This window comes from Cynara cardunculus, assembly GCF_001531365.2.
Source record: "Cynara cardunculus var. scolymus isolate 2C chromosome LG 2, CcrdV1, whole genome shotgun sequence".
NCBI lineage: Eukaryota > Viridiplantae > Streptophyta > Magnoliopsida > Asterales > Asteraceae > Cynara > Cynara cardunculus.
The window spans coordinates 64,013,608-64,028,408 of record NC_037529.1 but is presented as its reverse complement, the minus strand read 5'-3'; the positions used below and the strand labels follow the sequence as shown (position 1 = coordinate 64,028,408).

The 14,801-nt window shown below is 35.9% G+C and overlaps 2 protein-coding genes across 2 annotated transcripts; both read right to left on the bottom strand.

Moving 5' to 3' along the window:
- Positions 1-5,846: 5,846 nt before the first annotated feature.
- On the bottom strand, positions 5,847-6,419 carry LOC112506293 (allene oxide synthase-like). Its single transcript, XM_025110303.1, has one exon. The coding sequence runs from the start codon at positions 6,417-6,419 to the stop codon at positions 5,847-5,849; it is 573 nt and encodes a 190-aa protein (XP_024966071.1).
- A 4,610-nt stretch (positions 6,420-11,029) lies between these two features.
- LOC112506292 (allene oxide synthase 3-like) lies at positions 11,030-11,872 on the bottom strand. Its single transcript, XM_025110302.1, has one exon. It carries the CDS (start codon positions 11,870-11,872, stop codon positions 11,030-11,032), a length of 843 nt encoding a protein of 280 aa, XP_024966070.1.
- Positions 11,873-14,801: the final 2,929 nt, after the last annotated feature.

Here is a 14,801-nt window from a genome sequence, read left to right as displayed (position 1 = left end):
TCTTCTGCCATAGATGATAGATGGAAAAGAAGAGGAGAGAGCGTACCTATAGTTTATAACTCGTACATGGATATGAAGAACACATAAATGAAAAAACCTAAAGATTGAGGGATTTAGAGAAAAAACCAAGGGTTGAATGATTTAAATGTTAGAGGTGAAACATACCAAGAGAAGGGAAGGGTTTTTGAGTTAAATGTGAACATTAATTTGCAAAATTACTAAGGAAAAAAAAATCAAAACGTGGAAAAAAGAGGAAAAGTGGTTTTTAGATGAGAGATGGAAAAGAAGAGCGAAGAACGAAGAGCGTACCAGTAATTTATAACTCGTACATGGAGATAGAGATGTAGAACACATAAATAGAGTTGAAACGTACCAAGAAAAGGGGAAGGGTTTTTTGAGTTAAATGTACAYATAAATAGAGTTGAAACGTACCAAGAGAAGGGGAAGGGTTTTGAGTTAAATGTGAACATTAATTTGCAAAATTATGAAGAAAAAAAATCAAAATGTGGAAAAAAGAAGAAAATATGATCTCTACGTCGAAGAGATGCCACGTCAGCATATCATGATTCTGCTTTATAGATATATATAAATACGGCAAGGAAAATTCAATGTTAATTACACTTCTCAATAGTGATGATTTTGAAATAAAGGTAAAATAGTTAATATGTTTAAAACAATTGCCTATATCTTGTAGTTTGGTTGGTAAAATGATCGGATGACTTTGTCTAAATACAAGACAGGTCTTAGGTTCAATCATGCCCCCCTAGCCCCATTTATTGTGTGATCCAAAAATTGCCCCCTTACATTGTTGTCTTTAAAGATAGGTTCTGTAAGGAAGTGAATGAAATTACTGGTGATCAACTTTTTATCTGAATATACTAAAAACAATTAATGCAAATAGTTCATTTAATTGAAAAAAGAAAAAAAAATAGTAACATTTACTTCTAGAAGACAAATCGCCTATGAGGAGTGGTTTGATTAGGGGTGTAAATGATGCGAATCGAGCTCGAGTATCACTATACTCGACTCGAACTCGAAACCCAATTTCCAAGCTCGAACTCGACTCGAAAACTCGCGAGTAGTAAAAATCAAAGCTCGACTCGAACTCGATAACTATTTCTCAAGCTCGAACTCGAATCAAACTCGAATCAAGCTCGACTCGAACTCGATAACTATTTCTCAAGCTCGAACTCGAATCGAGCTCGAAATAAGCTCGAACTCGAGCTCGAAACAAGCTCAAATCAAACTTGAACATGAACTCGAGCTCGAATCAAGCTCGAACTCGAACTCGAACTCAAATCAAGCTCGAACCAAGCTCACCCGTTGAAATTTATGAAATTTTTTGTTTTTTCTCTTATAAATTTTAAAACTTAAAGGTGTTTACTTAGTTTTTATAAAACTAAAAGGAGCAACTTCAAACTTCATCATAAAAAAAACAAAGTTAGAAATTTCATTCACCTCCCTCTCTTTTTATAACATCTTTTCTTCCCTTTTTACCATCTCTCTTCCAATGTGAGACAATTTCACTAGTCTTTTTTATAGTTTTTCTTTGTCTTTTTTTAATTGTGATTTTAATAAAAAAATAATAATTTATTAATTTTTATGTTTAGAAAATGCATAATTTTGTTTATATATCTAAAAATATAAGACATTTTTATTATTTATATATTACAAATTTTATCATAAAAACTTATTATATTTTGAAACTAATTATATATAAAATAATCGAATATCTCACGAGCTTTTCGAGCAGAGTATTGGGTAACTTGACTCGACTCGTTTATATGTCAAGTCGAGCTTATTCGAGTCGAGTGTTGACCGAGCTTTAACCGAGTCGATCTCGAGTAGCTCACGAGTTGTCTCGTATTCTTTACACCCCGAAGTTTGACGACTGTATAAATATTAAAATTATATTTTTTTCTATTTAATAAATAATATTTACTAGATGGTTTATCACAACTAGTTTGTGAAATTAGTTGTCGTCTAAAAAACTAGTTATTGGTTGATAAGTTAATTATTAGCTGATAATTAAATCAGGGTTAAGGCATAATCAGAAAGAAAAAAAAAATTACTTTCGAGAAACTAATTAAAAAGATATATCGTACACTACAACAAAATTGGGTTTATAGGACAACCTCAATCTCTAAGCGTCCTAATAGACCGTTTTATAGGACTTGATTTATAGGACCAAAATATAAAACGTCATATCTAAATGTGTTGTAATAAGTTTATAAGAACGCTTTTGAGCGTTTTAACATGTTTTTTATGACATTTTTCATACAAATTGTCGCATTAACAACTTTGTAGGACACTTTTGAGAAAGTGTCACATAAACTCAACTTTTTATAAGACATTTGTTTTTATAAGACAAATTTTCAAATAGTGTCTTATAAAGCTGCTAATGAGACGCCTTATAATAAAAGTGTCCTAAAAAACTTATTACAACGTCAAAAAACGTCGTATAAACTTATTACAACGCTTTTAGATAGAACGTTTTATTTTTTTGGTCCTATAAACTAAGTCTTATAAAGAGGTCTATTAATATGCTTAGAAATAGAGAGTGTCCTATAAACCCGATTTTGTTGTAATGATAACTTACTAAATGAATTCTATTTTCAATAAATTACAAGTTATAATTATAAAAAAAACATGATCAATATACAATATTTAATAACTAAACATAAATGCAAATTAAGCAATATAATTAGCTGGCATTTAAGGGTTTTGATTATTTTTATTAAACTGATCCACCAGAAAATTCAAACAAGTTAACTACTAAAATTGAAACCAAATATTTGCAAAATCAGATCTTGCTTTCATTATAATGTAGATTAAAATACAAACAATTAAATAAAAAATTATAAACCAAAATACAGTTTTAATTGAAGTGGATTTAGTCAATGCTTTATATATATATATATATATATATATATATATATATATATAACCCTTATCTACAAATAAAACATACGTCATAATAGCAGAGTTTTTAATACAATCCATACAAAGTAATTTTAACTGTCTATTTTTTTTAAGACGACAATATTATTGAGCAAAGAAAGTTAAGGAAATACAGGATATGCCGCTGCAAGGTGTAGAGACTAAAGGAAACACGAAACAAAACAAAAGAGAAGCTGACAAAGAGACTACAAAGAAAAGACCACAAATGCGAACCAAACTCGAACAAAGGAAACAAGAGTATGTTTAAATTATGAGATGGGTGCAATCTACTTCTCCCAATTCAAATAGTCCTTGTGCAATCGCCTCGAAGTCCAACCGAACACTCGAACTCTTATTTCCACAAATAAAGCCTCTTTCAAAAGCAACTTGTCGCGAAAAACCGCGTTATTTCGGTGAACCCAATCCAAGTGAAGAGTAACCCAAACGGAAGCTTGCCATATCCTTTGAAGCCAAGGTGAAAACGTGAGAGTATCTGGATGATTTACAATACCGACATTGTGTTTTCCATGTTGTCAAGAGCCCTCCATGTCCAAAATAATTCCCAAATTTTTTACGCAAACTTGCATCCCACAAACACAATGATTCAACGTTTCCTCTTATTCTTTACAAATTGTACACACACTAAATCTAAATCTAATATAAAGATTCGATCATAATTAATAAACTATAATCATCTTTTATAAATATTCAAATTATAATAAATGAACCATCATCATTTCTATAAATATTTCAATTTGTTAGTCTGTATGATGTGTATAAATAACATGGTTTGCATTATATTGTATGTATCTATATATATAATTAGGAAAATAGGAATTTACAATTAATCTAGAAATAATGTCGTTTTTTTATCATGTTTCTTATTGTTCGTCAAAAGATTTCTTGAAATATTTTGTTGTCGGGTTTTTTACGATTATTCTAAATAAACATTTTTTATATTTTTCTTTAGTATATTCAGAACGATAAAATTTAATGTTATTAAAATTAATAACCCGCAATTCATGCAATTAATAACCCGCAATTCATGCTTATTCAATACGACACTGAAATATTTGGTAAGCTCATTTACCTTTTATGTATCTCGTAAGCCATCAAAATGACCTCTCATACCTTTTAAACATCAACGCCTTTTGTTCAACCCCCTTTTACACAGCAATACCTTCTCGATCTACTACGCTCTTCCTCCTCATCTCTCTCTTTCATCTTCGCTCGACCCTTCTCCGGTGACCATTCTCCGTTATATCTCAGGCGATTGTTCTGTGTTACATCTCCCCATTTTGGTGACCTTCGAAGAACATACAATACTGGATAAAATCGACCACTGTATTATATGAGAATCATCCTCCATTGTTTCGATCTTCTTCCTCTTTCCATCATATTTGTTATTTAAAATATGAATCAAGTGAAACTAATAAGTCACACTAAAGCTTTTTGGCATACCCGGTTTTCTTATCTCATTAAATACAGATAATCCATTATATATATAGAGATAGAAGGTTTACTTTGTAAACCATGTTACTTATACAAACCTCATTCAACCAATCACAATTTTTCATTTTTTTCATTTTTCTTGTAATTATGAGAGGTTGATTAAATTATTTTTTTATTGTGGAGGGTGTTAATCATAGATATTATCATCTTCATTATATTAATTTTAAAGAAATACATGAAACAATTTTATTAAAATTTCATAAATATTATATGAAACAATTTTATAATTATATATGAAACAACTTCATCTATAAAAGTATTATATGAAACAATTTCATAATATTAAACAATTTCATGAAACAAATTCATTAAATTAAACAATAAAATCGACGGATAAAAGTAGTTTATATAATTTGTACAAATATGAGTAGTTTGTATTTAATCGCTCCATTATATATGTATGAATATATATGTTTCTGTGTGTGTGAGAGAGAATGTCATACTATGTTTATTAACAAAAGCTTATATATAAATTCTAAATGCTATGTCTTGGTAATATTGACATGTTAAATATAAACCACACACTTATTTAGATTATGAGTTGACAAGTGGCGTGTATTCTCGGAGACGTTCGGAAAGTCTAGTGGAGGCGTAGGTTTAAGTGGCAGGGAAAAAGTTTACTTTGTGTTTTTTTTACTATCTGTTATGTAGATAGCCCGAAGTCATTGTATTTGGACCTCTGTGATCATAAGGGGATTCTTATTCCTTTTTGGATTTGAACCTGAGACCTCCTGATACTTTTGACCTTTGGAGCCAAGCTCAAACCAATCAGGCACCACCTTTGTGGTTTATACGTTAAGTTTTTGATTCAAAAAGAAAGATAAAGTACATTTGTTGTTTGACTTGTTGTAAGTTAACCGAGATATCGTATTCATTTAAGGTAAAATCAGGAGATGTGAAAAAATAAATTAAACTTAACTTTAACTCGTTAATTCCACAAATGGTTTCAAAATTCGAGTGATATATTATATTCCAAGATCATATATCATCCATCTTATCTTGAATTTCGACAATTCATCTAAAGAATAGTCCTGCTTTTAAACCTCTCGTCATGCATAAAACTCAACTCTTGTACCATTTAATCTTATATATGAAAAATAACGTTCATCGTTCTGTAACTTGTCCACAATCCGTCACAATCACGTCGTCACTTTTGTTTCTCTGAGGAATGTCTTATATATCAGTTTATTTAAAACATTTTATTTTAAACATATAATAACACACTTTTTTATATTGAGTAGACACATTACATCAATATCTTACAAGCCATTATTCTTTTTTTAACATAGTTAACAACTTATACCGGAATCAAACTAGTAATAAGAAGGTTTTGAAGAAGTTAAACCTTATAAAGATGTGAAAGATGTGATTTTGAAAATTGAAAATAGAATAAATCAAACGGCCATTGTGAAAGATGTGATTTTGACTGATGCACCCAACGGTAATTTTCCGATCTCCACCGTGAATGTATCATACCGGAGAAAAAACTCCACCACCATTATTCTACTGCACAGCACCACCAGGTCCTTGCCCGGACATTGCTTGTTATCCGCCGTCGGACTCTCCGTTTCCCTCGCATTTGACCAGTAAACATACTTTAACAGCTTTTCTCCTTCTCCGACGAATCTATCTGCGACGAACTCCTCCGGATTATTGAACACCTCCGGATCCTTTGTAGCAAATGGTTGGAATCCAAAGATCGTCTCTCCTTTTTTGATTTCAAACGCCGCATCGTGGCTCTCCACCACTATGTCCTCCTTCGCCGTCGCGTACTGGTACGGCACCGGTGGCTCAATCCTTAACACCTCGTAAACAACCGACTTCGTCAACGGCATCTTCTCCAAGGCGGAGAAGGTGACGCCACCTTCTTCCTTTACGACGGTTCTGATCTCTTCCGCGAGTTGGCGGTGCAAACTCTCTCTGGCGGATCCAATCCACTTGATTAGAGCCGGAAACAGAACTTTCATGCCACCGAAAGCGTTAAAACCGGCGACGAACACCAGGTTATGACAAGCTTCATCACGTTTGATTCCGACTTTCTCAGCCTCGTCGAGTAACAATGTCGCAGAATCGTAAACAGCGTTGTACAGTTTTTTGTAGCCCGGCTTTGTTGGAAGATTAATTCAATTTGCAGTTGTTTTTTCTAGGTTTGATATAGTCAAAATAAGGAGAGTCAATTCTCCCGTTGGTTTCCTGATTTTTAGTCTGAGTTTGTTATCTAGAGAATTTATCTTTTGCCTATTGTACTGCCTATATAAGGCATCTGCTTGATTTCAATAAACACATAGTTGCTGGGCAATTTTTGTTTTCTGTTTCCTCTCTGTTTGTTCTCTGTTTGCTTAAAGAATTTCCAACAATCTGGTATCAGAGCCAGGTTCCCTTTTCTTTGTTAAATATGGCAGCAAACCTATCTACGGTCAATGTGTCATCACCACAGATTCCAGTCTTCAAAGGTGTATCTTATGAATATTGGAGCATCAAAATGAAGACGCTTTTCAGGTCTCAAGATCTTTGGGAATTAGTCGAGCATGGGGGTACCGGAGGAAGTGATGATGATGCAAAACAGAAGGAAACTCAGAAAAGGGATGCTAAAGCTCTATTTCTCATCCAACAAGCAGTGGATGAGACGATTTTTTCCCGTATTGCAGCAGCAACCACAGCGAAGCAAGCTTGGTCAATCTTGAAAACCGAATTTCAAGGTTCTTCAAAAGTAATTACTGTGAAGCTTCAATCCTTTCGTCGTGAGTTTGAAACCGCCAGTATGAAAGGAAATGAATCAGTCCAAGAGTACTTGGCACGTATTTCTTCTCTAGTAAGTCAGATGAGGACCTATGGAGAAGTAATTGCTGATGAAACTATAGTTGCTAAAGTTTTACGAAGCCTATCCCCTAAGTTTGATCATGTCGTAGCTGCAATTGAGGAATCAAAAGATCTGTCAACATTCTCCTTTGATGAACTAATGGGTTCTCTGCAAGCTCATGAAGTGAGGATCAACAGATCAACAGAGAAAGATGAAGAAAGGGCATTTCAGATCAAAGATGAAAGCGAATCCTCCAATTTCAGAGGAAGAGGACGTGGACGTGGTCGTGTCAGTTTTCGTGGAAGGGGTAGAGCTCGTAACTCTATGGTCCAGTGCTCGTATTGTAAGAAGTATGGACACAGTGAGAAATTCTGTTGGTCTAAACCTGGAGAAGTCAATTTTGCAGTAGAAGAAAGAGAAGAAGAAGAGGATTACTTGTTCATGGTGTACACGACTGAGGGTCTGCATACAAGTGACGTTTGGTACCTAGACAGCGGGTGCTCTCACCATATGACGGGAGATAAGTCTAAGTTTAAAGATCTCGATGAATCAATTAAATCCCATGTTCGCCTTGGTAATGATGAGAAACTAAAAATCGAAGGTTGTGGGACGGCTGTGATCAAAGCAGGCGATAGATTCAAACTTATCAAGAATGTCGACTATGCTCCATGTCTTGCGCACAATTTGATCAGCGTGGGTCAGCTGATTGAATCTGGGTACTCGGTGGTTTTCGATGACACTCGGTGCATGATAAAGGACAAGGGATCAGGTAAGGTTCTTGCTCAAGCCACCATGACAGCTAATAAAATGTTTCCTCTTGTATTTTGTCTTGATCCAGAAGTTGCTTTGGTTAATAAAGAGTCAAATGTTACTGATCTTTGGCATTTGCGGTATGGCCATCTCAATAGTAAAGGGTTGCAGCTGTTAAAAAACAAAAATATGGTTACAGGACTTCCATGCATTAACGATCGAGAGAAGGTTTGTGAAGGATGTGTGCTCGGAAAGCAAGCAAAGAAACCTTTTCCAGTCGGAAAGTCGAAACGAGCAAGTGATGTTTTGGAGATTGTACATGCAGACTTGTGCGGTCCAATGAAGAATGAATCTTTATCTGGTAGCAGGTATTTCTTGTTATTTACCGATGATTTCAGCCGGATGAGTTGGGTTTATTTCTTGAAATTAAAATCTGAGACATTCGAATATTTCAAGAAGTTCAAAGCTTTATCAGAAAGACAAAGTGGAAAACTCTTGAAGGTGTTGAGGACAGATCGAGGTGGTGAATTTACATCAAGTGAATTCCTCACTTTTTGTGAAGTGCAAGGTATAAAACGGGAACTAACAGCTCCTTATACTCCGGAGCAAAATGGGGTAGCAGAAAGGAAGAATCGGACTGTGGTAGAGATGGCAAGATCAATGATGAAGTCAAAGGGTCTTCCAGATTGTTTTTGGGCAGAAGGTGTGGCAACAGCAGTTTATCTCCTCAATCTATCTCCTACTAAGGTCGTTCCAAATCAAACACCATATGAAGTATGGTATAGAAATAAGCCATCTGTAAGTCATTTACGAGTATTTGGAAGTGTGTGTTATGCTTTGAAAACAGGAGATAAACACAAGATGGAAGATAAGTCACAAAAATATATATTTTTGGGGTATTGCTCTAACTCTAAAGCTTACCGTCTTTTTGATCCTGTAAGACAATGCTTAAGTGTCAGCAGAAACGTGGTGTTTAGTGAATGGGCAGCATGGAGATGGAAGAATGATGATGAAGATCATAGAGTAATAATCGAAAATGATGAAGACGAAACTGAAAGAGCAAATAAAAAAAGCTTCGAAAATGTGACACCAAATGAATCTGCAGGTGGGAGTGAGACACCAAATGAATCTGCAAGTGGGAGTGAGACACCAAGTAGATCTGCAGGTGGCAGTGGCAAGTCTACATCTGAAGATTTTCACTACAGTTCTCCATCCAAAGAGTCTGATATCAGTAGATCAGCTGCAAATGTTGAGTCACAGCTGCGTAAAAGCGAACGCGGTCACATTCCTCGGCGAAGATTTGACATTGAGGGGGAGGATGGCACCAACATGGTGTTGTTTGCTGGTACTCCAACAACGGTAGAAGAAGCAAAGGAAAGACAAGAATGGATTCAAGCGATGAAAGACGAGTTGAAGTCCATCGAACGTAACCAGACTTGGGAATTCACGGATCTTCCCGAGGGCAAAAAGACCATTGGTTTGAAATGGATCTTCAAAACCAAGTTACTGCCTGATGGAAGCATTCATAAGCACAAAGCGAGATTAGTAGCAAGAGGATACACCCAAAAACAYGGTATTGATTATGAAGAAACGTTCTCACCGGTAGCACGCTTTGAGACGATTCGTATCATTCTGGCCTTAGCTGCACACAAACAGTGGAGGGTACATCAATTTGATGTCAAATCAGCCTTTTTAAATGGCGATCTACACGATGAAGTGTATGTATGTCAGCCCCCAGGTTTCGAAGACCCAAGCAAGGTAAACAAAGTTCTTCGATTGAAGAAATCATTGTACGGTCTTAAACAAGCTCCAAGAGCTTGGTATAGCAAGATTGACGAGTTTTTTCGAAATGATGGGTTTGAAAGGAGCATAAATGAGCCAACTTTGTATGTTAAGAAACAAGGTGGGGGTGATCTTTTAATAGTGAGCCTTTATGTTGATGACATGATTTATACCAGTTCTTCAAGTCAATTAATTTCTGGATTCAAGAGCTCTATGAAGTCGAGGTTTGAGATGACAGATTTGGGTGAGCTGCATTACTTCTTAGGTATGGAAGTAATACAAACAAGTGAGGGAATATTTCTGTCTCAAAAAAGATATATAGAAGACACTTTGAAGATGTACCACATGTTATGGTGTAAAAAAGAAGCCACACCAATGAATGTTAATGAGAAACTTCAATCTGACGATGGAACCGAGCGTGCTGATGGTGGGCAATATCAGAGTCTGATTGGACGACTGCTTTACATGACTCATTCGAGGCCCGACATCAGTTTCACAGTTGGTGTTCTTTCTCGGTTTATGCACCAACCTACCAAACATCACTTTGGTGCTGCAAAGAGGGTCTTGAGGTACTTGGCTGGATCAAAAGAGTTGGGTATTTGGTATAAAAGATCTAGTCTATTCAGCTTAACAGGTAGTAGTGACAGTGATTGGGGAGGTGCTGTTGATTGTAGGAGCACCACTGGGAACTGTTTTTTCCTTGGGTCAAGTGTTGTTTCATGGAGTTCGAAAAAACAAGCTACGGTTGCTCTTTCATCTACAGAAGCTGAATATGTGGCTGTAACGGCTACTGCTTGTCAGGCGGTATGGCTGAGAAGAGTGCTGTGTGATTTGGGGCAAGAACAGAATAGTGCTACTGTTCTATACTGTGACAATAAGTCTGCGATTATGCTGTCCAAAAATCCAGTCTTTCACAGCAGAACAAAGCATATAGAAATCAAACATCATTTTATTCGTGAGCTGCTAAGCAAAGGGGAAGTTCAGCTGAAAGGGTGTACGACAGATCAGCAAACAGCAGATCTGTTTACCAAGAGCTTGACAAGGAAAAAACATGAAGAGTTATGTGCAGAGCTTGGGTTGTGCAAATTCGAATGAAGGGGGAGTGTTGGAAGATTAATTCAATTTGCAGTTGTTTTTTCTAGGTTTGATATAGTCAAAATAAGGAGAGTCAATTCTCCCGTTGGTTTCCTGATTTTTAGTCTGAGTTTGTTATCTAGAGAATTTATCTTTTGCCTATTGTACTGCCTATATAAGGCATCTGCTTGATTTCAATAAACACATAGTTGCTGGGCAATTTTTGTTTTCTGTTTCCTCTCTGTTTGTTCTCTGTTTGCTTAAAGAATTTCCAACAGGTTTCACCACAAAAAACGGTAACCGGAATGTATGGATGATATCGTCGATGAAGTCCGGCAAGTACTTAATCCCTAACGTCCCCAGCGGCGCCAGCTGAAGAGCTAACCACGTGTTCGTAATTCCAGGACCTTCCGACTTCAGTTTTGTCTCCGACGGATTAACACCTGTAAAAAGCCGAAAAACGAAATCAAACGCCATGTTATCGCTATGCTCGTTAAAATCCGCCGGTTTTCCGTCGGAAACCTCTCCTTCGAGGTTTACGAAGAGCTCCGACAAGCTGGTTCGGAAGTAAGGAATGAATTTCTGGTGAGATGAAGCAAGGAAAGTGAGGAACAAGGATTTCAGAAGATGATGGTTAGGTTCAGAGGGATCAAGAAAAGCACAGACACGATAACCACCGAAGAAGGAGGTGGACGGCATGAAAGTGCCGTCAAGAATGTCTGTTTTTTCAACTTTAGAGGTATCAAAGAGTATGGGGAAACTGTTGGAATCGAGAAGGGCGACGACTTTGGAGTTGGAAGAGATGAAGGGTCCCGGCGGCATGTTTGTACGGAAGACGGTGGATTTGTATTTTGTGATTCTGGTTCTGAAAAACTCATCCTCACCTTGACTGTAAAAGTAATCATATCGATCTTTAATGGGACCGAAGAAGGAGAAGCCATAATCGCCGGGGATAGCTCGTAATGGGAGCTTTTCCGGTGAGGACATGGATTGGTTTAATGCCGTAGAATTCATTGCAGAAAGGTTTTTGTATGAAAATTGAAGTAGGTTGATGGGGTGTATATATAGATGAAATCAAGTCAATTACAAGTATTTAGATGGTTGTGCAAAATGCGAGTATTGAACCACTTGAAATAATCAACCTTCTTATTAGATTCTCAATGGATAAGAGATCTCCGTAAAATAATCTATCATAATCATATTTATCAAAAGTTTTAAAAACAATTTTTAATACATAAAGTATTATACATTTATGTATAAAATCTTTAAAACAACTCATAATGCATTAAGTACTACTAGTTTATGTATTCAATCTTAAAATCTCTTAATATACAATTAAAATAGCATATAATACAAGTTACCAATGAACTTAATTACATTTTCTTTTCATGTTCCCAAGATACTTTTGACACATTTCACTCATTTCTTCACTCTCTCATACCTTTATGTCTTCTCCCCATTCCCCAAGGTGAGATTTCAAACTGATATTCACCATAATTTATTAAAAATTCTCTCATTCAATTGCTCTATAACTCTCGCTCTCGATCTTTTGATTCTTTGCTCTTGGTATAAATCAAATACATTTGTGGAGTCGTTTAAATATGTTGGATTTTAAATATATTGGATTTTAAATTGTCATACAATTTTTTTTCGTTGATAGACTGTAATTGGAACCCTAATCTTATTTATTCAAAGTGTATTAATATGTAAAGATCAAGTGTAACTATCATCGTTAAATCTTTTCTAATAAAACCAGTCACTACTAGAAAACCAGGTATCAGCGAGGGAAATTTTCCCTCACAGATCAGCGAGGGATCAGCGAGGGAAATGCCAAAAAACTCATTCCCTCGCTGATCAGCTAGGGATCAGTGAGGGAAATGCCAAAAAAACTCATTCCCTCGCTGATCTGCGAGGGAAATACCAAAAAAATTATTCTCTCGCTGATCTGCGAGGGAAATACCAAAAAAATCATTCCCTCGCTGATCCCTCGCAAATCAGCGAGGGATCAGCGAGGGAAATGACAAAAATTCAGAATCCCTCGCTGATCCCTCGCAAATCAGCGAGGGATCAGCGAGGGAAATGACAAAAATTCAGAATCCCTCGCTGATCCCTCGCAAATCAGCGAGGAATGTGAATTTTGTCACTTCCCTCGCTGATCCCTCGCTGATTTGCGAGGGATCAACGAAGGATTTTTCTATTTTTCTTATTTTCTCATTTTTATGTGTTATATGTACATATTTTTATGTGTTGATATCGTATGTATGCATGTCATGTGTTGTTTTTGTGTGTGTGTGTGTATATATATATATATATGTTGTGGTTGCTAACCGCGATATATGCATGTGTTATAAGTATATATACCCGTCGTGAGGGAAAATGATATACATTCACATATACACATACGTTTAAACATATATTCATCCATTCAATCGTGGTTAGCAACTAGTACACATCGTGTATATATAATTGACCGACGGGTATATATACATATAACACATACAACGTCGTGTAAACATATATGTATATAACACGGGCTAACGGGTATATATACTTAACGGGTATATATACTTATAACACATGCATATATATATATATATATATATATATATATATATATACACGATACCAAAATATAAAAATATAACACATAAAATTCAAATAAAACTGAATAAAGTTCATTAAATCCCGATAAACTCAATATATCCCGGTAAATAGATTAAGGTCCAATAAAACCGAACAAAGCCCAGTTAAATGGGTTAAGCCCCGATTAAAAAAAAATAGGACAATTCCCTCGCTGATCCCTCACAGATCAGCGAGGGATCAGCGAAGGAATATGATTTTTGCAAATTCTCTCGCTGATCCCTCGCATATCCAAATCTTCTTTTCTTCATTGAACTCGGCTTATTTGGCTAACCAAATATACCATCCATGACTTCTGCAGGTATATTGGCTTCAATTTGGACGTTATTTTGCACGAGGACCTATTGTAAGTTTCTAAATAATCAATATCAGAAAATTCTTGCCCTTTTCTTTTCCTTTTCGCTCACACTTTTGCACAAGTTGGTAGTTTTAACGGAAGCAGTTGTTTTACCCAGTCTGCATACATGATACATCCCATTCTTCCCAGACTCTGCTTTCGAGCTGGATATAATGGGTTTGTTTGATTTGGTTTGGTTTTATGAACCAAAATATTGTTGCGATGACTCTAATTTCATGGTTGGTTATTTGATGGGTATCTTACGTTTCTCATCGATAATTGGTGCAGGAAAGGGATGACTATGCACTCGAACTCGCCATGGGTGACGAGTAAGCTCTCAAATTAGATTGTAAATTATAAGGAAATCAATATTAACATGTTCTATTTTGTAATTCCTCTCTCTTTTTGAGAATATTTTTATACTGTTAGGACATTGAGAAGCTCTGTTGTTTCCTTTCAAAGAGTAGTAATACATATGACATATCTGGCCACTTGATCGTATGCATATTCAGTAGAAGAAGCTTGATTTAAGTTATTAGAATACAAGGGTATACTTGTACTTTCACTTCTCTTTTTAGGTAGGAGCGATTGGGTATATAGGATTAGTACAAATACAAGATGTATTTCACTTGGTTTCAGTACAATTAGGTCTCATTTTCATTTACCTAACCATTCCTATCTAAAAAAATACGTGAAAAGACAAATATTCCCTCGTATTCTTACCATTTTCATTTTCATTGAAGGGTAGTTGGGTAATTGATGGTCTTGTCATTCAACCAATCATTCAACTACTCACCGGATAAAAGTGATTAACCTCCCTGTTCCTGTCGCCGTCCCTGTTCCTGTCACCGTCCATAGAAGAGGAACTCGAGACCGAATGGAAGAATATGGCAGATTTGGAGGCCAGACAAGCTGCCTTGGCAGCTGAACAGGCCAAACAAGCTGCTGCATTAGCCCAACAGACTG

Coding starts and splice junctions, on each gene's coding strand:
- LOC112506293 (XM_025110303.1), bottom strand. CDS start 6,419: ATGAAAGTTCTGTTTCCGGCTCTAATCAAGTGGATTGGATCCGCCAGA.
- LOC112506292 (XM_025110302.1), bottom strand. CDS start 11,872: ATGAATTCTACGGCATTAAACCAATCCATGTCCTCACCGGAAAAGCTC.